We start from the raw sequence: 25709 nt of genomic DNA, 5'->3' as shown, positions 1-25709 counted from the left end.
GTTAGTTCATGTTAGTTAATTACTAATGTTAACTAATGAACCTTATTGTAAAGTGTTACCGTGAAATCATATATTATTTAGTTTTTATTAATTCTGAAAATAATTTTCATTTAACAATATATACGTTTGTGTCTGTTTTTGTTTATTTTATTTTACAGTTACAGGATACCTCCACTAGATGGCCCACTTACATTAACATTGAGAATGAAATTCGGCACGAGACAGGAATGAAAATTGCCTTTCACTTGTCGCACTCGACAATAAACAATAACAATAAGTCATGCATACCAATTTAATTATTCAACGGATTTATTTTTATGCGATTGTCATGCACATTATTCCATCTTGCAATGCGTTCCTTCCTTCCTGCGTTTCAAAATCGCGTTGGTTAAATAAGAACAGATGTCCAGACTCCAGCCATAGCTTAGTCCACTCTAATTCTTGCCTGAAATATTACGGTCACCTTAACTAATGTTCCGATAATTGTCTGACTTGTTCCTATTTTTCTGACTTGTTTCAAATGAGTCATTTTTGTTCTGCTGCAGAAATGAATCATTCAGCCTCAATCTATCAACCGTGAATGGATGTTTTATGGAGCTGCAGAGAGTTACCTATCACATCCACCTCCACCTCCTATTCTTCAATTGAGGTGTGCTGTGGCAAGCTGTTTTAACATTTAGTCTTGAAAACTAGTGCGTATTTACTAGCCTACTATTGATTGATTTAATATTAAGTAATTCAATGGCAACTAACTGATATATTGTTGAATATAGTAACTATTCATTAGATAGGCAGTAGCCTTGTTTAGATGTGAGTATTCCCATATTAAAAAAAAATCATTTTAGTAAGTGATTGTTTTCGATATCAATTGTAACTATTCATTAGAAACTGATCCTTATTCATTTGCTAGTCACTCTCTCAGTGGTGACAGGTAACTATTTAATTGTTACTAGTGAATATCTGTCTGTAAATTCTATGGGCATCTGTGGTTCAGATATCAACAATTCACTTCCAACTATATATTCCAATTTCTGATACACATTCCACTTTTACTAATATGTTGTTAATTACTACAACTTGGTTACATGTTCTCTTCAACTAATTTATTCCAGCTTTACTTATTTATTGAATACAGTAGCCTATTGGTACCTATTTATGGACACTTGTATTTTTCCCAGCTGCACTAACATTTCTTTCAAGTAATTAAAGGGTAAATTACTACAATGGATAGTTATTAAATATTAAATAACTGCAAGGTACAGTCAAAATACATAGCTGAATGTACGACCCTACCTGAGCCCATTGTGTCCGAGCCCAGCCCGGCCCGGCCCGCCCTGCCCCGACACGCCACGCCCCGCCCCGCCCTGACACATTAACTGTAATTATGAGCCCGAGCCCGATTTAGACCCAACCATTTTTAATACGTGGGCCGTTATAACCAAGGGTGGCACCAGATAATTTTTTAACGTGCTGAGGGGGTGCTAGATATATTATATATAAATACTTTTAATAAATGATCAAAAATTGGCCACTTAATATTTAATATTCAATTATTTTAATTATCACAATTTAAGTATTCATTTTATTAAATTGAACAAGCACAACATTCGGCATTCAATCAAATATTATTAAAGATTTATTATTATTAATAATGTTATTTCAACACAATATCTCGTTATTTCTACATAATATGTGTGCCGCGTGTGTGTGCATCAAGCAAGATGTGCATTTGTAAATCTGGTGACACGTGTGCATTGATTTTTTTAATAAACTAGTCTTTTCTGTCAGTGTCGGCTGCAAAGAAGAAGTTGACGATCACCATCTCTGTAGTGAACGCGCCTATAGCCTAGAGAGAAATGCACATCTTGGATTACATAATCAGAGAGTAGCCTATTTCTTTTCATTTTGAATTGTTTCGTTTAAAGACATTTAAAGCTTTCTTTAAATAGGCTATATTTCTCATGTCTGAGTTTCGGTTAATTTATGATGAGATGCGCTCCTGTTGTTTGTGCACCTGACAACAGTACATGTTGAGCCACAAGGAGCCATTGCTTAATCTGTCAGCAATACTACTTGTCAGTAATCAGTTTCACCCGTTTGTACCGCGACGCGAGTATCCCTTGTGTGCTAGCTTCATTAAGTGGTAGGCTAAACCGGAACTGAGATACCATCAACAGGAAGTATCGAGTGTCATGGCGACACCCAATAAGACTCACAGGAAAGTTGTGAATACTCCCTGTTCTGTTCAGTCCTTGTCAGTTATTGTCAGGGTTCAAAATGAGGGGGGTCCCAGACCCTCCATAAGTCATTAGGGACCCCCATAAGAAATTATTTTTGGATTTTGGGGGGTCCCCGACAAATATATTTTAACATTAGAAATGATTGTGAAAATGATGAGTCTTTAGTGACGTTTTATATTTATAACAGTAATTAATTTATTTCCTAGCACGAGGCAGCAATCAGGGCAGCAATTAACCGAGTGAGTTCCTATACAGCATCGCAGATTGTTGTTGTGGTGCTCCCGCAGACACGTACTGTAGAATGCTGCAAAACGAAACCTCACAAAGAGTGAAATCCTGAATGAAAATCCTGTAAGTGCTTCGATTATGTTTATATCTCCATAATTGCTTATAGTAAAATATTAGGAGTTCGAGTTCCTATATCAAAAGTTGCATTAACTAGATACCCAGTGTAATGATAAGAAGAGTATAAGGTGTAGATTTATATAAGGTGCTGTAACATTGTTGCTCCAGAGTTAGAGGGTTACCTGTTAGATTATAGCCACTTCTCCAGACACCACTACAATACTGGGCCTAGCCCAAACCATGAAAAAAGAAATCAGAATTTTTAATAATTTAATAATTTAATTTTAGGGGACCCCCCAAGAGTCCTAAGTCATTTCAAACCCTGGTTATTGTTTGTGTGAACGTGGCCTTGTACCCTCTGTGTCTGAGTTTGTCATTTAATCAAAAAGACTTTGTATCTATTACCATCTCCTTCGTTGTGCACCTTTCTACAGCCACTAGACTCATTACACTACTAGTAGGCTACTCACTACTGGAATAAGTATTTGCTAGTATCAAATGAAAATCTAATGAACAGCCTTCTAGTGATGTTAAAAAGAGTCACTATTGCTTACTAGAAATTCATTTAAACCAGTAGGCTAGGCTACTATAACAAATCAGTAACATAAAAACAGACGGTAGTGAATAAGAATAGTGTTAATGTGGCTTGCCACATTTCGGGCACTGCACTAACATGGTCAACACGAGCGTTTCCTCATTTCAGTACGAGCGCTTCTGCAACGAGTGGAGCTTCAGAGGAAATACCGTCCGTGAAACACACACGACACTGCTTCATGACGATCTATGCCAGGTACGTCACATAAATCTACCATTTCGTCTGGTTACAAGGGATTTCATATGGAATAGGCTATCCTATATGGAAGTAAGGAGATAAGGGGGGAAACACATAAAATGTGTAGGCTACATGTGTCGCATTGCATGATATAAGTTGTACTATAAGAAAATGGACATTAATCGTTGCATCGTGGTCGTGACAGACTTTCGGGGGCTTCGTAGGTGCGGGTCTCAGAAACACTCGCAGTGGAATATCAAACAGACACGACGTACAAGAATGAGACGCGAACAAGTTTCCACACGCAGGTTTCGGTCGTGTTCAGCACAGAGTTGACAGGAGACGTTCGCATTTTTAAATTATTGTGTGATTTCATACCGTGTGGAATTTTCTGTCATCGTCAGACTAAAGCAAACGGACATTTGGAACATTCACTTTCTCTCATTCACTTTCAAAATTGGTCAAGACCGCTTCTATGTAATAACCATAGTGAGTTTCAAAACTTTGTAGGTGACTGACTGACTTTATTATGTTAAATAGCCAAGTAACACAGAATGTTAAAACAACTAGTTTCTTAGTGATTATCACCTGGATCTAACTACCAGTCTGGCTAGAAAACCTCCCATTCCCAGGCCCTGAGGGTAACCAACCTGATCTTCCTCCTGGATTAATGATGTTTTTTTTAAAGACAAATCCACACCGTAATGCATGTTTCTTTTGACCATATTTGGTTTATAGCACATTTATTAAGCAAACGCTCAATTAAAGTAGGCGTTTCTCGTTAAATGTGTAAGTTTGTCCTCACACTGTAAAACATGTTGTAACCTAAAATCTAAATTAACAGGTTTTATTTGCTGTGGGGGATTTCCTGGAAGCTTGTGTGAAAGAATTACAATGTTGCCTTTATCTCCATTCTTAGAATATGACATTTTTCTTTTCCCATTATTTATTTATTTATCTATTTGGTCTTTTTCTCTTGCTGTTTTCCTCATTTATAAGTTGTTGTAGGGAAGAAGCTGAAGCCCTGAGACTTTGATCCTAATCAAGAATGAGATCATTATGTTGGGTGTTTTATGGCTGGAGATCTGATCCTAGATTCTGCAGGCAGGTTCCAGGTCTTGGAATTGCTCTTCAAGCACTTTCTTTTATCTTGTATAGAACAGAAAGAAAGCATGCTCATGCTCAAATTTCAGGATTCACACACTTGAACCCGCAGGCTGTCAGTCACACATCTGAGTTTGCAAAATAAAGTAGCTAACCTAAGATGAGGGAAGATAAGCTGAATCCGTACATGGTGTATGTACTTTTTAAACTAAAAAGTTGCAAAATGCACTAATGATTCAAACATTGCATTCAAGCACAAGCTGGAACTAAGATGCTTTAGCCTAGTTTCACTTTTACTAGATAATATGAGTGTGTAATTCAACACAGCTGAGTGACTGTTGCTCCAATGAAGCAAAAGGGGAGTTTTTTGTTTTGCAGTGAACACTATTGTTCTGCTCTGTGGCTGCGTTCCTGGTATGTTACTGTAGGAAGCTGAAGTGAGATGGGTGGGGTGTTATTTTGGAAAAGAATTGTTGATCGATGCAGCCTTTCCATCTCTGTTCTAAACACAATTGACGTGCACTTTAAACAATGTAATTAACACTTGCTTTAAACACGTTTGGAATGCCCAGTGTGCTTTGTAAACTTCAGCTTGGCACACAGAAATAAGTGCTGTTGTCCATATTATCACTGAGCAATGCAAATGTATTCAGGAAGAAACATAAGATGTACGTTGTGATATGTAAGGATGTGTAGTGTTGTGTTCTCTAAATATGTTTGATTGTATCTCTGTTTTCCCAAAAGACAATCTCTTTCTTTTTTGGGGGCTATTTTCTACTTCTAAGCACTTAGGCTAACTCTGGCTGGATTATTACCATCGCATTGCTATATGGTTGTTAGGGTATTCAGGGTGGTTGCTAGGGTGTTGTTGGTTTGTCAAGGCACTGCTATATGATTTCTAAGGTGTTCTGGGTGGTTGCTAGGGCATTGCTGGTTGGTTTGTGGTGAACATCCTTGTTCAAACATCCTTGCTGATCCTGGAACAACACTCCAATCAACCAATCAGATTTGAAGAATAGTTTTTGTCAAGTTTCACAAGTTCGTTTTCCCATGTAATCTTTCAGCTATTAAGGTTAAACGTATTTGGCTTGCTGTCCGCAGTAGAGGGGCTCGAGGAAGCAGCTTCAACTCGAGCTTAGTTACAGTATATACCCCCAGTGGGACTAATAATGCTTGGAAGATGAGTCTGGTTAGCCTAGAAATCTAGACACACCCTAGTGGCAGCAAAATTTATTTTGCAGCCAGGGTAGTCTAGCAACTCTCCGTTGACTTTCGAGCTGTAAAAACCTAAATTGGGTCAGGCCAATCACATCATGTATAGAGTAGGCGGGGCGGGCTTAACATAATGACGACAGAGTTGCGACGGTTCTCTGCTACTTGAAAACAAAGAATGGCTGCTGCTGCTGGAGTCTTTTGAATCGGCTTTGGCCGCGACTCTGGAGGACTTGGAGTTAAGTTTTTCTTTGAGAAAAGAGCAAAGAACGGCACTTAAGTCATTCTTAAAAAAGGAAGATGTGTTCGTAGTTTTGCCGGCCAGATTCAAAAGTTGAATCTATCAACTAACGTTAGCTCCGCTGTTGGGAAAACGCTCTGGTTGGTTGAAGCGCTGTCCTATTGCGTGCAGAGGGAATTTGAAAGACAGCCGTTTATCCCGCCCCTCGGATTGAGCCGTGTCTATGGAGAGTTGCCAGACCTAACATCTTGATGTAGGTCTGGCTTGCCAGGCTAGAGTCTGGTAGCAAGATGCCAAAATTATATTGGGGAGGTGGAGGGATGTAAACAGCTGATGTTAGAACAAGGTGATCGGCTGCTTATGTGCTCCGTTAGTTAATTGAAAGATTAGATGGGTTCACTCCACCGAAATGACGTTTAGGAACTTCACTTAGGCTTATAACAAGGGTTAGGGGCTTCTTATTTACCTATCATTTCCCTCTGATTGTAGGGATATGTAATGGGTAGGGTAGGGACAGTGATTGGACTGGAATGTTGTTCCATGATCAACAAAAGATGTTGCTTGGAAAAATCACATCAGCTGGGAGGCTGTTAAGAGTGAAGTTTAGTACTTTAGATTTGGGATTTGTTAAATAAGGAATAATAATAGTGATGCTCCTCTCAGCAGCCTCTCAATGTCCATAAACTCATTAGTTGCCTAGGAAAAAAAGCTCATTAATTAGTTATAAAAAAAAAAACTCATTTAGCATTTTGCTGAATATATGCACTGTATTACATATTCATTATATTTTTACTTGACCTGTTAGTGGTGTTTTTTATTTAATGTATGTTTGAATAAATGTGTCACAAAAAACAGTTATTACAGCTTATTGTCGTTTAAATGTTTATATTTCATTTATGATGAAGAAACAATTCTGAGTAGAAACAATTCTGTTAAAAAAACTGCCTTATATGCAATTTTAATGTTTGTACTCAATTTTAGCTATTTAAGTGTTGATTATTAAATAAGTTTGATTAATGAATTGATTATTTATTTATTTTTTATTTTCGGTTTTCGGTCAAGTTCTTCCTGAAGTCTGTGCATCCCTAAATTTAGTGTTTGAACAGCTTGTATTCAAATCAGATAAACTGCCAATTGCAGTTTCTCAATGCCAATTTTTTCACATTCACATTACATTTACATTATTTAGCTTATGCAAATAAACAGAACCACATCAGCTGTGTTCATGAAATGGGAAATCATCAGTCTCCGGTAGAACTCCATTGAGATTTATAACTCACATTTTCTCATCTGAAATGGAGAAATTATACATTATATGGACAGACAGGCAGACAGATAGATATGCCAAAATAATAACTTGTGTATCTCGTCACTCCATAAATAATCTTTCTCCTCCTATCTCCTCCTCATTAGTTTTCTCATTTCTTCCTCCCCTAGTAACAAACAATGTTAGCCATTGAAAACGAATTACACAACAACTAAATATGAGAAAGGGTCTCATTATTTAAGAATGTGTTAACATAACCGTGAGAGAGTGACTGGGGTCTGTTAGGCAGTCTCTCACAGTATGTTCTCTGTATTGCACATTGTGACCTAACGGTTTGTCCACACTTGGCAGAAGTTTAAAGGACTGGTTTGTTTACTTGTGACCGACATTCTAGAGCGTTTAGTGCAACATTCTTTCTCATGTATGTATTTCTAGCATATCAGAGGGGTTTGGATTCCAGATGTTTACCCTTTAGGGACTGAATGATTTCCAGATATCTGTCCTTTTCTGTTCCCAGCTAGTTCTGTAGTGCCATCAGGCAGCCTTTAAAGTCATCAAATACTGTACTTTGCCAAATGATTGTGGAATTTTAGTTAAATGCTGAAGGAAATATATTCAGCAGGTTTGGATTCAGCAGGTTTGGAGCTTTCTTATGGAACAGATATAGACCACTTACTACTATCCTCTGTGTTTCAGGTATGGATCAAATGCTAAACTCAGTATGAGCATTATATAGCCCATAGCTTTCCTTTGGACATTCACAGACAGAGGACACTGAAAAGAGAGAGAGAGAGAGAGAGCATGGCTGTCTTCAAGCTGGATAATGTTGAAGACCTTTATGAGATTGGAAATGTTTTGGGAAGGTAAAGAGATGTAAAACAATTTTCTGCTATATTCTCTTTCCTTACAAAAAAAAGATGACCGTACCATGGTTTATACTACTGTTCAAAAGTTTAGGGTCATCAATTTATTATTATTTTTCTACTTATCAAAGAATCCTAAAAAAAAGCAGCACAACTCATGATTGATAATAAGAAATGTGTCTTGAGCACCAAATCAGCATATCAAAATGATTTCTGAAGGATCATGTGACACTGAAAACTGGAGTAATGATGCTGAAAATTTTGATTTGCCATTACAGGAATGAATAACATTTTAAAATTGTAATAAGATTTCACAAAATTACTGTTTTACTGTATTTTTAATCAAGTAAATACAGCCTTGGTGGGCATACAAGACTTTCAAAAACATAAAAAATCGTACAGATCCAAACTTTTGAACGGTAGTGTTTATCAAAATATTATACTTTATAACAATATTATGATCATATCCATATACATTGGTATTTAAATGGTATTTTAAAGGCACTTCAAATAACAATTTGGTAATAACATGGCAAAATTTCCAACAATAAATATTAAAAAAATAGTTAATTTAAATAAAGTGATTATAATTGGTTAATTATTACTTTAAAATGTGCCATAATAAATTATTACTTGGCAGAGAAAAAAATTATTGGTAAAATGAAGAATCTAAAATAAATAAATATAATTTAAATAATTTATAGTGCCATATATATGAAGTATTTTTCTATGTATATTACACAGCTGGTGCATTATACATGCATTGTACTGTTATGATTATCTGTTTTGGTCCAGTTTTTTCTTAGGACTTACATAGTTGAATACCTGCCTAGTTCTTAACACTTATCTCGGTTCATTCTGTCTATCGCCGCTGTCTTAGTGGTCATTTCGGACAGGTGCGTGAGGTGCGGGAGCGGGCCACTGGCGTTCTGTGGGCCGGGAAGTTCCTGAAGCTGAAGAAAGGTGCAGGAAGCAGGCTGGGCCTGGAGAGGAAGAGTGTGGAGAAGGAGGTGGAGATCCTACAGAGCCTTCAACATCAAAATATCATGGCTATCAGAGATGTTTTCGAGAGCAGGGCAGAGGTGGTCCTCATCGTTGAGCTGTGAGTATATGTGTATGTCTGAGGTACAATTATTTTATTTTTTTAAAGGTGGAGGAAGCTTCTTAATATAGAAAAAAAACAGAAAGTGATAATATAATAAATATTATAAGGAAATGTCCATCATATTTTATAATAAAATCAAAAGTAAGAAATTAAATGAAATGAAATGAAAAAGAATGAAATGAAAAAAATGAAATTATTTTTTTTTAACTTCTGTTTAAATTGTGAAATTCTTTTCATGTTTTATTAAAATATATTAAAATATTATTAGCTTAAATTATAATTAAACCTTAATTTTTAAATAATACAATGAAATAAAATGTTTTTACATTACAACAATGAATCATCATTCATCATCATCATGACCTGTGGTTCATTCCTGTCTTCTCTGACATATCTTTTTTATTTTATTTTTTTATTTTTAATATAGCATAAAGGGTGGAGAACTCTTTGATTTCATCGCTGAGAAAGAAAACCTCACCGAGACGGAGGCCATTGAGTTTATGAAGCAGATTCTGGAAGGTGTCAGCTACATGCACAAAAAAAACGTTGGCCATTTTGACCTGAAGGTAGGAAGGATGCCCAGCTGTATTGAAACTCCCAGCTTAATAAGTCAGAAAAGCGAACCGTTCAACCACACAAACAGTTTCAAATGGCCTTCACAAGTTATATTTAACTCCATGTGTAGCAAGCGTGTCACTTCCTATAAAGATTTCAACATGGTAATGAGGAAGTAGACTGTGTACCTTTCTCACTTAAACTGTCACCTCTGACCAAATTTAGACACTTCCTGATGAAATATTCATACGACAACAATGTTTATCCAGATATTTTGATTATGTGAACATTGTTGAAATGCATTATATCTGCTATATTCATTCAAAATATCTGTAATACTTATTTATATCTGTGTCATCAAACTTTACTGAGATTCTCAAAGAAACCATACCAGAATTTTACTGACCTAAAACCTATGTAGAAAAAACAAGGTTAGGATAAACATATAATTTACAATAAAAATCAATAAACACTTTGTGAGTCAGGCTAAAGACATATTTTTATATTACTATTTGTTCTTCAGCCGGAGAACATCATGTTGTCGGACAAGCTCGCTCCCAATCCGGACATCAAGATCATTGATTTCGGCATGGCTCATCGCTTCATTCAAGGAGAAGAGTATAAGAGTTTAGGTGGAACCCCTCAGTATATTGGTGAGTGGTTCAGTCTGTGTGGTTTTGACTTCAAGTGAATGTGTTAATTTAAAAGCCATAAACCTATGCAAATATGCAAATGCAGCCCTGAATGCTTGTCCAATACCAAAAGCATGAGATATGCACTACCATTCAAAAGTTTGGGGCCGGTACGATTTTTAATGTTTTTGAAAGCTCACCAAGGCTCTAATTATTTGATCCAAAATACAGTAAAAAACGTAATATTGTGTAATATTATTGCAATTTCAAATAAGTGTTTTCTATTTTATTATGTTTTAAAATGTAATTTATTCCTGTGATGGCAAAGCTGAATTTTCAGCAGCCATTACTCCAGTCTTCATTGTCACTTTATCCTTCAAAAATCTTTCTAATATGCTGGTTTGGTTATCAAGAAACTTTTATTATTAATATCAATGTTGAAAACAGTTGTGCTACTTAATATTTTGCTAGAAACCGTGATACATTTTCTTCAGGATTCTTTGATTAAAGATAGGTTGTTAGGCAGTTTTGGAGAAGCTAGCAATAGCAAGCTAGCTTTGAAAGCATAAGATACCGCCCTCCCTTCAGAGTGCTCTCCAAAGCCACGGCTCCTCCAAAACACACACGCTGTGCCAGAGCAGAGTCTGAAAAGTGCCACGACGAGAGACGTGTTGGTGGAGGGTCAAACACAGCGCTCTCAGCATGCGCTCTCTAAACCCTTTGTGCCAGGTGTTGTTGGTCCCAAGAGGACGTTTGACTGACATGTAACACAACCAATCACAGTTCGTTTTGTTTTGCGTCATATTTAGTCGCATGAAAATGTAAAGTCGATGTCTCCACAATAACAAACTGCCGTGCATCCAATAAATGATTCATTCAAGAACGTTGTGCAAGTTTACTGCAACAATGGAGGCACGAACTTCACATATTTTTGAAATCAAGCGTTTAGTTGATCCTGGTTGAAGCGTTCATTGTCACAGTTGTAAACACGGCGGCGTTCTTCTTCCCCAAAGGGGTCACGGCATTTGTTTCCAGACGGACTGTTAAAGAACGCGACACACGCGTCTCCCAATCAGACTGAATGCAATGATTGGACGAACATTTTATAGTCCTGAGCATTCCACAGAAGATCTATATGTGTATATCTTCTGTCAAATGCTCAGGACCATTGTTTTTACTGTGTGCTATCAGGATGTGAAGAGACTTTCAGTTTCAACCAACAAAAATGTTTCTGGAAAAAATTCCCTACCTTTAAATAAAAAGTTCAAAAGAACAGCATTTATTTGAAATAGAAACCTTTTGTATCAATGTTAAAGTCTTTACTGTCACTTTGATCAATTTAATGAATCTTTGCTGTGAATGAATGTATTTCTTTAAAATATAAAATCTTACTGACCCCAATTATTTGAATGATATTGTATACTTTGCTTTCTTCTATGGCGGTAAAAAAAGAGTTACCTTCAGTTGTCTGTGCTGTTATACCGGTTTTGTTATTATTTAAGCAGCTAACTATAAATGTGTCAACAGCTGAGTGTGTGATTTTGTAACTAAACTGCTTCTGCATTTACATAACTGCGTACAGTATTTTTAATTTTTTTGGCTAAGTGTGTGTGCGCATGTTTAGTTTGCATCTGCTCGAGTGTGTTTGACTCAGCAGTCAGCACCTTCTTCTGTCTCTGCATGTGTTGTTCCTGCCTTTAGCAATATGCACAATTTTTAGTTCTAGCCGTCTCCATGGAGATGGGCAAACTTCAGATGAAATGGCAGAGCTGCGTCAGTTCAGCTAAAAAAAAAATGAGTGGACATGAACAGAAATAACTATTGTGAGGTGTGATGTCACTGCTGATGTATTTCACAAATGCCCTTGAGTGGTTTAACAGCTCATCAGTTCCCTTAAACTACAGCGTGTGTGTGTGTGTGTGTGTGTGTGTGTGTGTGTGTGTGTGTGTGTGTGTGTGTGTGTGTGTGTAGAAAACATACTGAAATGTCACAAACGCACATCCTTTGGTTGGCCTGCCACACTTGCCAGTGCTCTTTTAAATATTGACCTTGACAGAAAAGCACATGCACATATATTTTGTACTCTCAAACTGTACTTCAGGAGACTATGAACCAATATTATTTTTACAACCAATACAAATTGGGATTATTTTTAATACTAATATGCAGAACTGATTTTAATTAGTTTTAATTCTGATTTCTGGTACAATAATAAATAGCCAAATCTTTAGATTTGATATGCATAATTAATATGAATAAAAAAATAAAGAAATGTAATAAATATATTTTTAAATAATAATAATAGTTTTAGTAGCTGTTTTGAGATATAAATACTTCTTATAAATTGATTTTGTTAAATATGCATAATATGAATATTAAATAATAAATCATAAATAATGTATTTGATACATATACATTTTTAATTAATAATAATAGTTTTTAGTAATAATATTTTACTATTTTTTTCCTATTATTAAAGAAATACTTTTTTAATACATAATTTTTCCTGTAAACGTTGTTGTACCATGTTGAATGAATGTAAATGTAAGTAGAAAACTGTGAATATTGGTATTGGGCAAAGCAAGTATTCTGATTTTCTCCAGATGAGACTAGGCAGAAGTAGTATGCTACTTGATATTAAGTTGTCCCCTTTGTCCAAAGATACTAGCACTTTATTTATCATGAGGATATCCTTTGTGAACAATAGAGGTTAAGTGTTTTTCTAAGCACATATTGTGATAGGCCCGAATTGTGATCCCAGTAACTCACCAGTGCCTGAGTCTGCCCTACTTATGGCTGAACCTATCCCAAATAATTAAGTTATCACCACCACTTTGTCATTTAAAATATACTTTCATTTGATAGACTAACAGGTTTAAAGGGATTGTTCACCTAAATAGTACAATTTCTTCATTTACTCACTTTTTTGTTACTATTACTTTGTCATTTTCAGTCACAAAACAATTAGAGATTAATGGAAGATGCCTTCATCTCTGAGAATGTTAACTAAGGCAGTCTGTTTGTTAGTCAGCTACTTTAAACCAACAACAAAAAAATCCTGCAGATTTTCTGTCAAGGTAAAGTGAAGCTTTGTTCGTATGAAACTCAGTAGGGAACAGAGCACAATCTGCTGTGGTTCATGCGAGGACATGTGGATCTCAAAGAATGCACTTAAAGGGATAGTTCGCCCAAAAATGATATTTAAGCCATGATTTACTCACCCTCAAGCCGTTCGAGATGCATATTTCAATCTTTTTTCAGACGAACACATTTTCAGTTATTTTAGAAAATGTCTTAGATCTTTCAGTGGTTATAATGTGAAAGCAATGGGGTCCAGCAGATTCAAGTCGCAAAATGTGCATGCATCCTTCACAAAAATAATCCATCCGGCTCCAGGGGGATAAACGAAGGCCTTCTGAGGGTAATCCGTGCAGTTTTGTCGTAAAAATATACATATTTAAAACTTTATAAACGAAAATAACTGGCTTCCGGTGGCGGTCGGCGCGCGTTCATGGAGCTGAATGACGTCGTGACGTAGAGCGAACGTAGAGTTTTGTTTTGCTCTGCTCTCTGGCTGCGCTGTCACGCTTGTTCTACGTCACAACGCTTCCTGCGTTACGTCCTACGTCATAAGCCAGCAACCATCTCCATGAACGCGCACCGACCGCCACCGGAAGCCAGTTATTTTCGTTTATAAAGTTTTAAATACGTATATTTTTACGACAAAACTGCACGGATTACCCTCAGAAGGCCTTCGTTTATCCCCCTGGAGCCGGATGGATTATTTTTGTGAAGGATGCATGCACATTTTGCGACTTGAATCTGCTGGACCCCATTGCTTCACATTATAACCACTGAAAGATCTAAGACATTTTCTAAAATAACTAAAAATGTGTTCGTCTGAAAAAAGATTGACATATGCATCTCGAACGGCTTGAGGGTGAGTAAATCATGGCTTAAATATCATTTTTGGGCGAACTATCCCTTTAATGGTTTGATTTTTGTGAGTTTGCCTTCTCAAAAAAGCTTGCTTCTGTCTGGCCAAAGCTGTCTGAAACTCTTGATTAATGCAATAAAATGAGATCAGTGCGCTGTTGCAACTGAAAAAGTTTTTATGAGAGCCAACAGGAGAGTTGGTGAGTTTTATTTTAACCCTACATTTTCTTTTCTTTTCTCTCAGCCCCTGAGATCATCAACTTTGAGCCTCTTGGTACGGCGGCTGATATGTGGTAAGTCTTGCCTGGTTAAATTAGTAACAAACACTCAACTTGCTATAGTGTCAGAATGCATAAGGGAGTTTTAGGCATGCTCAGACTTGATTTGTCCTTCCTCAGACATTACCAGGTGCTCATTTAAGTGTGTGCATCTGTCTCAACGTGTATATGTATTTGTAGGTCATAATATGCAACTAAACATGGATGTCATGTACGAAACATAGTCAGAAGGCAAGCTATTTTGGCTTTTGACAAAAAGCAGTAGCTATCGCCTGCTGTGCCAAAGACAACAACTCATGCCTGGTTAGCATAATTGTTAGCATAATATGTGTTCGGTTTACATTTCATTCGTTCCTGAAGCCCAGCTGGTAGAGCATGGCATAAACAAAGCTGGGGTCATAGGTTCAGTTTCCAGAGAATACTGATAAAATCTGAAGCAATTTCAAATGTCACTTAACATATAAAAGTATATATTAAATTAATAAGGTGAATTTCTATATCAAAATGTAGACTTTGTGAATTATATTTTATAATTATGTTTATTTTAATAAAAATGTTACATATTTATTTATTAAATATTATATATAAAATAGCTAATAAAAATATATATTTTAAATTATTTTTGGAAAACATTTTATATATTTATAATAATAATAACAATAGTAATTTAACTCGTTGTTATGAGATACAAATAGTCTTTATATAAACTTTTTTATTTTAATGTTTTTTATCAATATTATGTAAAATAGTTCAATATTTTTTATTATGTCATTAATATTTATTTTTGGTTTGCATGTTGAAAAGCTCAGAATTCTATACATGGGCTTTAAGATTCAATTACTAATGATTAATCATGCTCTTGTGATGTTTTTCAGGAGTATTGGTGTCATTACCTACATTCTGTAAGTAATCTTTCATTGTTCATCATATGATAACACTCCAGACAGCCAAATCCTTTAGGAATTATTCTGCAAACCAAGGTCCTGCTCCAGATATTCAGATTTTAACTAGAACATAAATTGCCTCCGAAATAAAGCCTCCCTTTGACAAGCAATGTGCTTTCTCAAGTTTATAGGTCAGGTCTCGTGGGATGAGATCAGTGATGTCAAAAATGAAGCACACCAGATATGGAGTAGATAACCATCAGAATGCTTAGTAAAAGCCTGCGGCTTTAAGCAGGAATAAAGCAGTTGATCTTAAAGGGAGTGTGTGTAATTTTTAAATGTTAACATATTTCCTCTTAGATTATTGTGGAGAGATATGTCAGACACAAGACCTTTTTATGGTTCTTTAAAAACAAGCATGAAAACAACCCTTTTTGTAGTCTGTACAAGGTCATCTGATGGCTTTCCTAAAGACAAAAGTAGAAAAACAGTAGTTATTTAACTTAATCTGGTTATTGCACAGTCTTTAAAGATACTACTGTTATTCTTTAATGCATCAGCGCATGTTTGAATTAACAATAGCCAAGCTTAATAAGTGATGAAAAAGTATTTTGTACTAATGCAATTAGCTAGCCTGACTACGTCAGACTTCGTACTTCCACTCAATTTCAGTTCGCTTCTGTACTCAGTCTGAGATAGCGACCTATCTTTCCGTTTTCCTCCGGCCTCAAAACAGCCAGCCAATCAACGAACAGAGGGCGGGCTGAGAGCCGTGACGTAGACGCTGATTGTACCATGGATGCGTAGATTTACTTCACATAATCTGCAAAAGTCGTTCACAGCCATGTTCACTCCGGTATTTCGCTCGATGGTTTTGTTTTCGCATCATACATGTGTTTACAGTGGAAGTTAGATGCGGCTGAGACTGCACATAACACGTCATAACCAAACTTTTTGGCTTCCTTGTAACCAATGATTTTAAACTTTAGACAAGTAATTAAAAAATGTAATGACCAGAATCAAAATGTGTGCTGCATGTCCGAGAGTTGACTTCTCGCTTCACTTCTGCAATCCAGATGACACATTGAGTTTCATAGGTTAGTTTCAGGCATGAGGGAGCATCCAACCACCAAGCAACATGGACCTCATTTTAATTTTGACATTTTTCATAGCAGGATTTAATAAATTAGCACAATCCCACTGTGGCATGTGCCAGCGGATAGTGACATGCGGCACTAAAATTTGTGATATGCCGATGGATTGCGTCATGTACCTCTGACAATTCTGTGGAACATGTCACCTTATGTTGTGGCACCTCCAGTAGTGACTGACACAGTTGAGCAGCTATACTGACGTAATTGTGATACAAAATCCTAAATAAATAGCATAATTTAGTGATTTTTAAAATAAATATCAGTTAAACATGTTTACAAATCTGTAATATTTTTCAAACATGTATTCAGTTGGTGGCACATCTGTATTTGAGTGGCATGTGCCACTGAATGTTGTGTAATACCAGTGCTATTGTATGTTGTTGATCACGCAAACTGCCCATTCTAGGAAACACAAGGAATAATCATGGTCACTATAAATACTGCATTAACAGTCACATTCATTACTGTAACCTTTATATGCATATTGCTGCATGCACGCCGGTAGGTGTCATTATAAGTATAAGAATACATTCAACATTCATATTTGCTGTGCTTCTAAACCAGTGCCCTGGCACGCTGACACTACACTTACCTTTAGACGGGTATGTAGACGGGCTGAGCGCCAATGGAAAAAGGACAGATTGCACATTCCTAATGAAATCTTGAAACTCTTACAGCTTGTTTCAGAAAGCTGCAAAGGTCACAAAATGCTAATATTTTTCTGAACTTATCACAAACAATTCTCATTAACCTCAAGTTCTCTTTTCCACTATTAACTCTGTTTTAAATCCTCCTTTGCATTCCATTTTAGAGCCCTCTACTGCTCTCTGTGACAACTTTGGAAAGTTTTGTTGTTGATAAGATCCCAACTTGAATATCTCAGTAGTCTATTTCTGGATATACTGCATGATGTGCATGATGTTCCATTATGTTCTTCCATCTGGTCTGAGTTTGAGCTGTTTGATCTGGATTCATGTAATGAACTCATTGGCCACCTAAAACTTACAAATCATGGACACAGTTGGTCCTGGCCTGTTATTGGTTATTAACAAATGCCTGTCTGGTTCCTTCCCTAACAGTCTTAAATTTGCTGTGGTAACATCATATCTTAAAGGTGCTCTAAGTGATGTTGGGTGACGTCACTTCTTGTTGACGTTCGAAGTATTGTCAAACAAAACGGAGGCTAGCTAGACCCTCCCTCCTCCTCATCCGCGCACTAACCCCCCAAACCCCACCCCCAAATCCTTCTTGTCAGTTATTGGCTGGAGTTTGTTATGTTTCGTGGTGCGGGTTAGCCCAGTTTGTTTTTGCTGCCGTTTGTGGAGCCTGTGGTGTCTAGAGAGACCACGTTTTTTTTTACAGTGTGTTCAGGGGACAGGCAGCTAGCAGATAGTGAGGAGATGTTTGCTGTATGTGACAAAAAATGTTTTGGCCTAAAAAACGCGTGACATCGCTTAGAGCACCTTTAAAAAAACTTTGGGAATATTTGGATCCTTCCTCTTTTTCTAACTTCCATCATATTTCTAATTTACCTTTTATCTCAAAGATCCTTGAGAGAGTTGCACTGACTCAATTACAATCTTACTTGGCTGTAAATTCTCTTCATGAAACGTTTCGATCTGGTTTTAAAGCTCTACACAGTACTGAATCTGCCCTTTTAAGAGTTTCAAGCGATATTTTTACAGAAACTGATTCTAGGAAATCCATGGCTTTAGTTTTAGAGTGCTGCATTTGATTTGGTCGACCATGAGGACCTGTTGAGACGTCTGGAGATATCTGTGGGCTTTCGTGGCGTTGTCTTACAGTGGTTCTGTTCTTATCTGACCAACAGATGGTTTAGTGTTCGTATTGGTCATCAGTCCTCCTCTAGTTTACCTCTAAACTGTGGAGTCCCACAGGGATCAATCCTCAGGCCTGTATTGTTTACCCTTTACATGCTACCTCTGGCTTCCATTTTTAATAAATACGGAGTATGCTTTCAGCTATACGCTGATGATATTTAGATCTATTTTCCTTTAAAACATAACGATAAAAATGGTTTACAACCACTGTTGGCCTATTTAAAGGACCTGAGCTTTGGCTTTCGAGTAATTTTCTAAATTTAAATTAAAATAAAACTGAAATAATTATATTTGGGCCTAAGGAAAACTGTGTGCTTGATGTTGATCGTGGTTCTCTTGCCCCATATGAAACTCAATGCGCTAGAAATCTAGGCTTTCTGTTTAAAATTTGATAAACAGATCAGTACTGTTGTAAAATCATGCTTTTATCATATTCGCCAACTCTCTAAAGTGAAACCCTTTTTAACTTCCCAGAGTACCCCAGAGTAACTTCCAAACGGCGATTCATGCTTTCGTAACAACTCGTCTAGACTATTGTAATTCACTTTATTTTGGTGTCTCTCAGTCTTCCCTCTCCTGTCTACAGCTAGTGCAAAACGCAGCTGTTAGTTTCCTCACTGGGACCCGCAAGTATGAGTCGGTAACCCCTATTTTATCTGCGCTGCACTGGCTACCTGTCAAATTTATTTGTTTATTAAGCCCTCAACAATTTGGCCCCTCAGTACCTGACTGATCTGCTCTGTCCGCACACTCCTTCTAGAACTCTGAGATCTAGTGATCAATGTCTACTCATTGTGCCTAAATCTAGACTTAAAAAAAAAACGGTTTTGCGACTGCTGGCCCAAAACTCTGGAGCAGTCTACCTCTCTACATTAGATTAGCTCCCTCTGTTTCCACTGTCAAATCTTCTTTAAAGACTTTTTTATTCTCTTTGGCTTTCAATACTCCTTGATTTAGGTACAATTATTGTTTTATTTTGTTGTGTGTTCCTTTATTGGTAGTTTTATTTTTATAAAAAAATTCATTTCACCCAAAAAATTCAAATTCTGTTATTTACTCAGCCTCAAGTTGTTGGTGAGGGTAAGGGTGAAACACACCTCTATGAGTTTCTTTCTTCTGCTAGACACACAAAAGAAGATATTTTGATGAATATGGGTAACCAAACAGTTGATGAGCCCCAGTGACTTCCATAGTATAGAAAATAAATACTATGGAAGTCAATGGGGCCCATCAAGTTATCAAAACAACTGTGTATTTTGTGTTTAAATATGTACATATATAAAAAAGAAACTTATAATAACTCCGCGATGTAATAAACCCTATGTTTGAAAGCAACATATTATTAATTTAATGTCAATCTGCCGCTAAGTGCGTATGTTATACCATTTACATAATGCTCCTGCATACAGCGGGATGTCACTAGGCTATTAGACGTGGCACAACATACAGCGACATGTCCGCAACAATGTCAGTGGTACATGACGCAGTCCGTCTGCTCGTGTCACAAGTTTAAGTGGCACATGCCACTGTTCACTGGCACATGCTAATGACATCCGGATGTGCCACTAAGCACAGCGGTAGGTGCCAATGGCTTCTATGCGTAAGATGCCATGCCACTTAATGTTAATACCGCTTCTCCGCCAGTGTTTTGAATGAGCTCGACAACTAACCAGAAACGACCAAGGAACAAAGATGTCACTTCCTTAAGCCGACAAATAGCCGTTGAAATGGTCTAAATTTTTTCATAATGCATTTTTATGAAGGTATTATATCTGCAGAGTTTACTCTCTCCTTAGGATCTCTAGGCAAACAAACATTTGCCCCCAAGTTAAAAGAATGTCTTATTCATGTTTATTTATGCCATCAGTTTGAGTGGCCTGTCACCATTCCAAGGGGACACTGATGAAGAGACGCTGAGGAACATCGTGGCAATGAACTATGAGTTTGAGCCTCACCACTTCAGCCAAACCAGCACCATGGCCAAAGACTTCATCCTGAAACTACTAGTTAAAGACCAGAGGTAACGAGTCGTTATAGCAGTCATTCTATTTTAATCACTGGGACTATCTATCTATCTATCTATCTATCTATCTATCTATCTATCTATCTATCTATCTATCTATCTATCTATCTATCTATCTATCTATCTATCTATCTATCTATCTGTCTGTCTGTCTGTCTTTGTCTCTATCTATCTATCTGTCTGTCTGTCTATCTGTCTGTCTGTCTGTCTGTCTGTCTGTCTGTCTGTCTGTCTGTCTATCTATCTGTCTGTCTGTCTGTCTATCTATCTATCTATCTGTCTGTCTGTCTGTCTGTCTGTCTATCTATCTATCTATCTATCTGTCTTTGTCTCTATCCATCTCTCTATCTCTCTCTCTATCTCTCTCTCTCTCTCTCTATCTATCTATCTATCTATCTGTCTTTGTCTCTATCCATCTCTCTATCTCTCTCTCTATCTCTCTCTCTCTATCTATCTATCTATCTATCTATCTATCTATCTATCTATCTATCTATCTATCTATCTATCTATCTATCTATCTATCTATCTATCTATCTATCTATCTATCTGTCTTTGTCTCTATCCATCTCTCTATCTCTCTCTCTATCTCTCTCTCTCTCTATCTATCTATCTATCTATCTATCTATCTGTCTTTGTCTCTACCCATCTCTCTATCTCTCTCTCTATCTCTCTCTCTCTATCTATCTATCTATCTGTCTTTGTCTCTATCCATCTCTCTATCTCTCTCTCTATCTCTCTCTCTCTCTATCTATCTATCTATCTATCTATCTATCTATCTATCTATCTGTCTTTGTCTCTATCCATCTCTCTATCTCTCTCTCTATCTCTCTCTCTCTCTATCTATCTATCTATCTATCTATCTATCTATCTATCTATCTATCTATCTATCTATCTATCTATCTATCTATCTATCTGTCTATCTATCTGTCTATCTATCTGTCTGTCTTTGTCTCTATCTATCTATCTATCTATCTGTCTGTCTGTCTGTCTGTCTTTGTCTCTATCCATCTATCTATCTATCTATCTATCTATCTATCTATCTATCTATCTATCTATCTATCTATCTGAGATTTCATTCTGTTTTTTGAATCTTTAACTGTCTAAACTAACTTTTGTCTAATAAATAAGTTTAATGTGTTAAATATTTTTATTTTACTTCTGTGCATTTGTATTTAGTGAAAGAATGACAGCAGACGAGTGCCTCATTCATCCCTGGATTAAGGTGAGATGCATAAACTTTCCCCTTTCCTCTTTTATATTTTATGGCGTAACTATATATCATTTTACATTCTCATAAGGATTATTTCAGTAACCTTTTTCCACATCCATTTCTCTTTTAGCCTCTCAATAGAACTCAAATAGCCAAGAGGAACCGCTCCTCCATCAACATGAAAAACTTTAAGAAGTTCAATGCGAGGAGGAAATGGAAGGTTGGTGTTAGTTTGTTAAACAGCCCTGCTGGGGGTTTTGTAAGCATGGTCAGAGAAACTCCCTATTGGCTGGAGTTGTCACCCACAGACCAACTTTTGTCACTACCTGTGTGTCTGCATGCTTTGTCTTTCTGTCTCCCTCAGTCAATCTTTGTCCCTCCTGTACTATTGATAAACATCTAGTTTTGCATCATTCTTCATATCAGCCTTTTTATTTCTGAATTCAGTGATTTTGCATTTAATTAGCAGCCAAGTTTTATATAATATGAGTCTTGATGATGCACACTCTTTTTATTCATTGTGATGTCAATGGTAGCTTTTCTCTTAAAGGGATAGTGCACCCAAAAATCTGATATTGATTCAGCATCATGTTGTTCCAAACACGTGCTGGGGTTTTATTTCCATAAATCATACATAAAATAATTTGCAAAGGAATCCATGTAACAACAGTTGTTTCACAACTAGGGGCTTTTAAGCTCTAAAAAAACACCATGACTAAAAAGAACAGTTCCTTTAAATGTCTGAAGTGGTTGCTAACACTACCTTGGCTGACTAATTGTCTTCTCTGACCTAACAGTCCAATGTGTAAAGAGAGACACCTGCTGTTCAGTAGAAACACTGAGTCACTGTTTTTCCTATCATTATGCTTTTTTGTTGCTCTTTTTCTGTCTGGATTGTGACAGATATTTTGTGGAAATACACTGTAATATTTATTAACTATGTAAATGTTGTTGATTTTCTCATCTCACTTTGTAGATGTCCTTTAACATGGTTTCGGCTTGTAATCGGTTTTGTCGACTGCAGTTACTGTGTAAGGCCCGCGACCCTGAGCAACAAGAACTGGTAAGAGTCTCATGAAAACAGGTTCATATTTCCCCCAAACATACTTAAATTTATTTAAAATTTAAGTTTAGTCAAATAATCAAGCAGGTAAATAAAATAAAACCCAATTTTGTACTTGAGTTGTTGTTTTATTTGTATGGTGACATTATTTTTAAGAACAGTTAAGCACAGCAAGCCACCAAATCTCACGTCAAGTCACCTTTATTTTTATTATTTAATATTTATTTTTACAATAGAAACTGTTTCAAAGCAGTTTCACAGTATTAAGAATCAATGATGCAAACTTCACCAAATAATAATTTTATTTATTTATTAAATATTTTAAATCTGAATTAAAGACATTACAATAAACACTAACATGATGTACAGTATAAATACAATTTTAAAGGTGCTGTATGTAACTTTTTTACTCTATTAAAACATAAAAATACCATAATATGTTTGCAGATATTTTGGAAACATGCTAAGTTCACATACTCATTTCTCTGAAAAACGCTTCTACAGACAGTTACGCCGCCTTCACACTGGTATACGCTAACTTCCGCTGGAATTGTCGGAAAGGAACCGTCCGTAGCCTTTCGCAAGAGTTAAATTTTTTGAACGCATCCGAATGACCAACTGACACGATTTTTTTTCGCACCGCACTCGTTCGGACCCGGTTCGGACCCATTTGCATGCGGTCTGCGAATCTCCATAGGAAATGAATGACTTCCGGTCGTTTCGAAGCCCGCATGCGAATGGGTCCGAACCGGGTCCGAACGAGTGCGGTGCGAAAAAAAATCGTGTCAGTTGGTCATTCGGATGCGTTCAAAAAATTTAACTCTTGCGAAAGGCTACGGACGGTTCCTTTCCGACAATTCCAGCGGAAGTTAGCGTTGCTATGGTACTGATAAACAAACCTGAATTCTTAACTTTTAATAAAATAAATAATGATTTTATAACAATAAGTTGTCATGTAATTTTTTTATTTTCATGATTTTGTAACGTTATTAGGGCAGTTATTATATTGTACATTCTGACACTGCCAAAATCAACCGTTCTAATCTCTCCGCCATTTTTGTTCTACTCGCTTCCGGAGCTTCCGACGCTTTTCAACGGTGTAGTACGACGTCCGCTGTCCGCGTATTGCATATTACGGAGCTGATTTCAACTGCCAGTGTGAAGGCGGCGTTAGTTTACTTATTATTTTACACGTTCCGTGTTGTCAGTCGGGTTTTGTTTTGGTCTGTGTGATCTCGCCGACTGCCGGTTCACCCAATAGTATTTCGACACCCCGGGATGCCAGTTGGCAGGATACACAGCGTATCGCAGCCTTGGAAACGAGCAAACAAACTGGTCAGAGATTGCAGATTCCACACAACCTAAAAAGCCTTGGTATCCATCTAAAAATCTATATGAACGAGAGCGTATTAAAACGCGGATAAATCAACTCATTAACTTGCAGTCTCCTAGATTTTCGTTGTCAATTGCGCTCGCTCCTGTTGCGTTTCCTCAAACTGGCAACCCACGTGAGCGTCGAGTCTGAGGAGGAGGGGGCGGGGGAAACAACGGTTTCTGATATTTTGAATTCGGACTGCAGTTTCGTGTTTTCCTATGTCATTCTTACATCCTGCACCTTTAAATGCCAATTATCTTTTGCAAAGATTTGAATGAGAAATACAGAGCAGATGTGCTTAATTCTTGTAAATAATTCAATGCTTCATTTTCCTGGTGTTTTCCAATCAGAGAGACTGCGAGAGCGATCAGGAGGATACAGGCACAAAACCTGCCTCTCTCTTACGCAGACGTCTTAGTAGCAATTCATAAATCTCGCTGGTAGAGGGAGTCATAAACCACAAGCATCTCCCTGTATCGGGGCGGCAGCACGTATCATTCAACCTGCAGTACTTTGTAGTGCCAAGAGGGGGAAACAGAGGCCACAATCTCTTCTCTTCTTTCATCCAAAGGCCTTGAACCTCAGTGCATGCGATTGCCCAACCACCAGCTATATATCCTGTTACAGTGGTTGACCTCATCTGAAAGAAGGATGGGGCCATTGTGGTTTTCTATACTAATATGCAAGCATGTTCATAGAGTTCTACCTCTGACAGACTGAGTGTGATTCTTTTACCTGAAGTGCTGTTGACAGGAGGGTCAGGTGTCTTGAAGGAGGTTCCTACAACATTGTTTTTTGTTTGTTTTTTCAGGTTTATTTCAGTGGGATTGCAAAGTTACTAAAGGGACCATTTATGTTGTTAAGCTATATATCCTACCGTTCAAAGGTTTTGGGGTCTTTTTTTAATTAATAGTTTTATTCAGCAAAGATGCAGTAAATTTATCAAAAAGTGAGAGTAAAGAGTTATATATTGTTTCAAAAAATCTATTTCAAATAAATGCTGTTCTTTGGAACTTTATGTTCATCAAAGAATCCTAAAAAAAATGTGTCACGGTTTCCTCAAAAATTTTACGAAGCACAACGGTTTTCAACATTGATCATAAGAAATGTTTCTTGAGCATCAAATCAACATATAAGAATTATTTCTTAAGGATCATGTGACACTGAAGACTGGAGTAATGATGCTGAAAATTCATCATTTTAAAATAGAAAAGTATTATGAAATTGTAATAATATTTCCTAATTATGTTTTTACAGTCTTGGTGAGCATAAGAGAGATCAAAAAATCTTACCGGTCCCAAACTTTTGAACGGTAGTGTGTGTGAGTGTGTGTGTGTGTGTGTGGGTGTGGGTGTGTGTGTACAGTGTATATATATACCGGTATATATATATATATATATATATATATATATATATATATATATATATATATATAACATTGCATTTCAACATAAATATTCAACATCAAATTTGCTTAAAAACAATAGCAAAGTCAAAGCCCTGTTTATACCTGGTATTAACATTAATTTAGCAACTTACTAGGAGTTCAAAAGAAAGGACTCATGACTATGTACATCACTTACTATGTCAGTGTTATACTGCATTTTGA

At 36.7% G+C, this 25709-nt stretch overlaps 1 protein-coding gene across 1 annotated transcript; it reads left to right on the top strand.

Moving 5' to 3' along the window:
• Window positions 1-3257: 3257 nt before the first annotated feature.
• On the top strand, window positions 3258-25136 carry LOC311093079 (death-associated protein kinase 2). The gene is made up of 12 exons (XM_084130200.1): window positions 3258-3375; window positions 7878-8044; window positions 8925-9146; window positions 9577-9715; window positions 10228-10357; window positions 14517-14565; window positions 15426-15452; window positions 20297-20449; window positions 21629-21674; window positions 21793-21882; window positions 22639-22725; window positions 24451-25136. The coding sequence occupies exons 2-12, from the start codon at window positions 7983-7985 to the stop codon at window positions 24529-24531; spliced, it is 1086 nt and encodes a 361-aa protein (XP_083986326.1). The 5' UTR covers window positions 3258-3375; window positions 7878-7982; the 3' UTR covers window positions 24532-25136.
• Window positions 25137-25709: the final 573 nt, after the last annotated feature.

The sequence above is a fragment of the Abramis brama genome (genome assembly GCF_963993115.1).
Source record: "Abramis brama genome assembly, chromosome: 12".
NCBI classification, from domain to species: Eukaryota; Metazoa; Chordata; class Actinopteri; order Cypriniformes; family Leuciscidae; genus Abramis; species Abramis brama.
The sequence above is the reverse complement of the archived record's forward strand: the minus strand, read 5'-3'. Positions and strand labels throughout refer to the sequence as shown.

Excerpts from the sequence above, each read along its gene's own strand:
- LOC311093079 (XM_084130200.1), top strand. The coding sequence starts at position 7,983 with ATGGCTGTCTTCAAGCTGGATAATGTTGAAGACCTTTATGAGATTGGA. Across the intron at positions 8,045-8,924 it reads ATTGGAAATGTTTTGGGAAG|TGGTCATTTCGGACAGGTGC; the intron begins GTAAAGAGATGT and ends CCGCTGTCTTAG. Across the intron at positions 20,450-21,628 it reads CTACTAGTTAAAGACCAGAG|TGAAAGAATGACAGCAGACG; the intron begins GTAACGAGTCGT and ends ATTTGTATTTAG.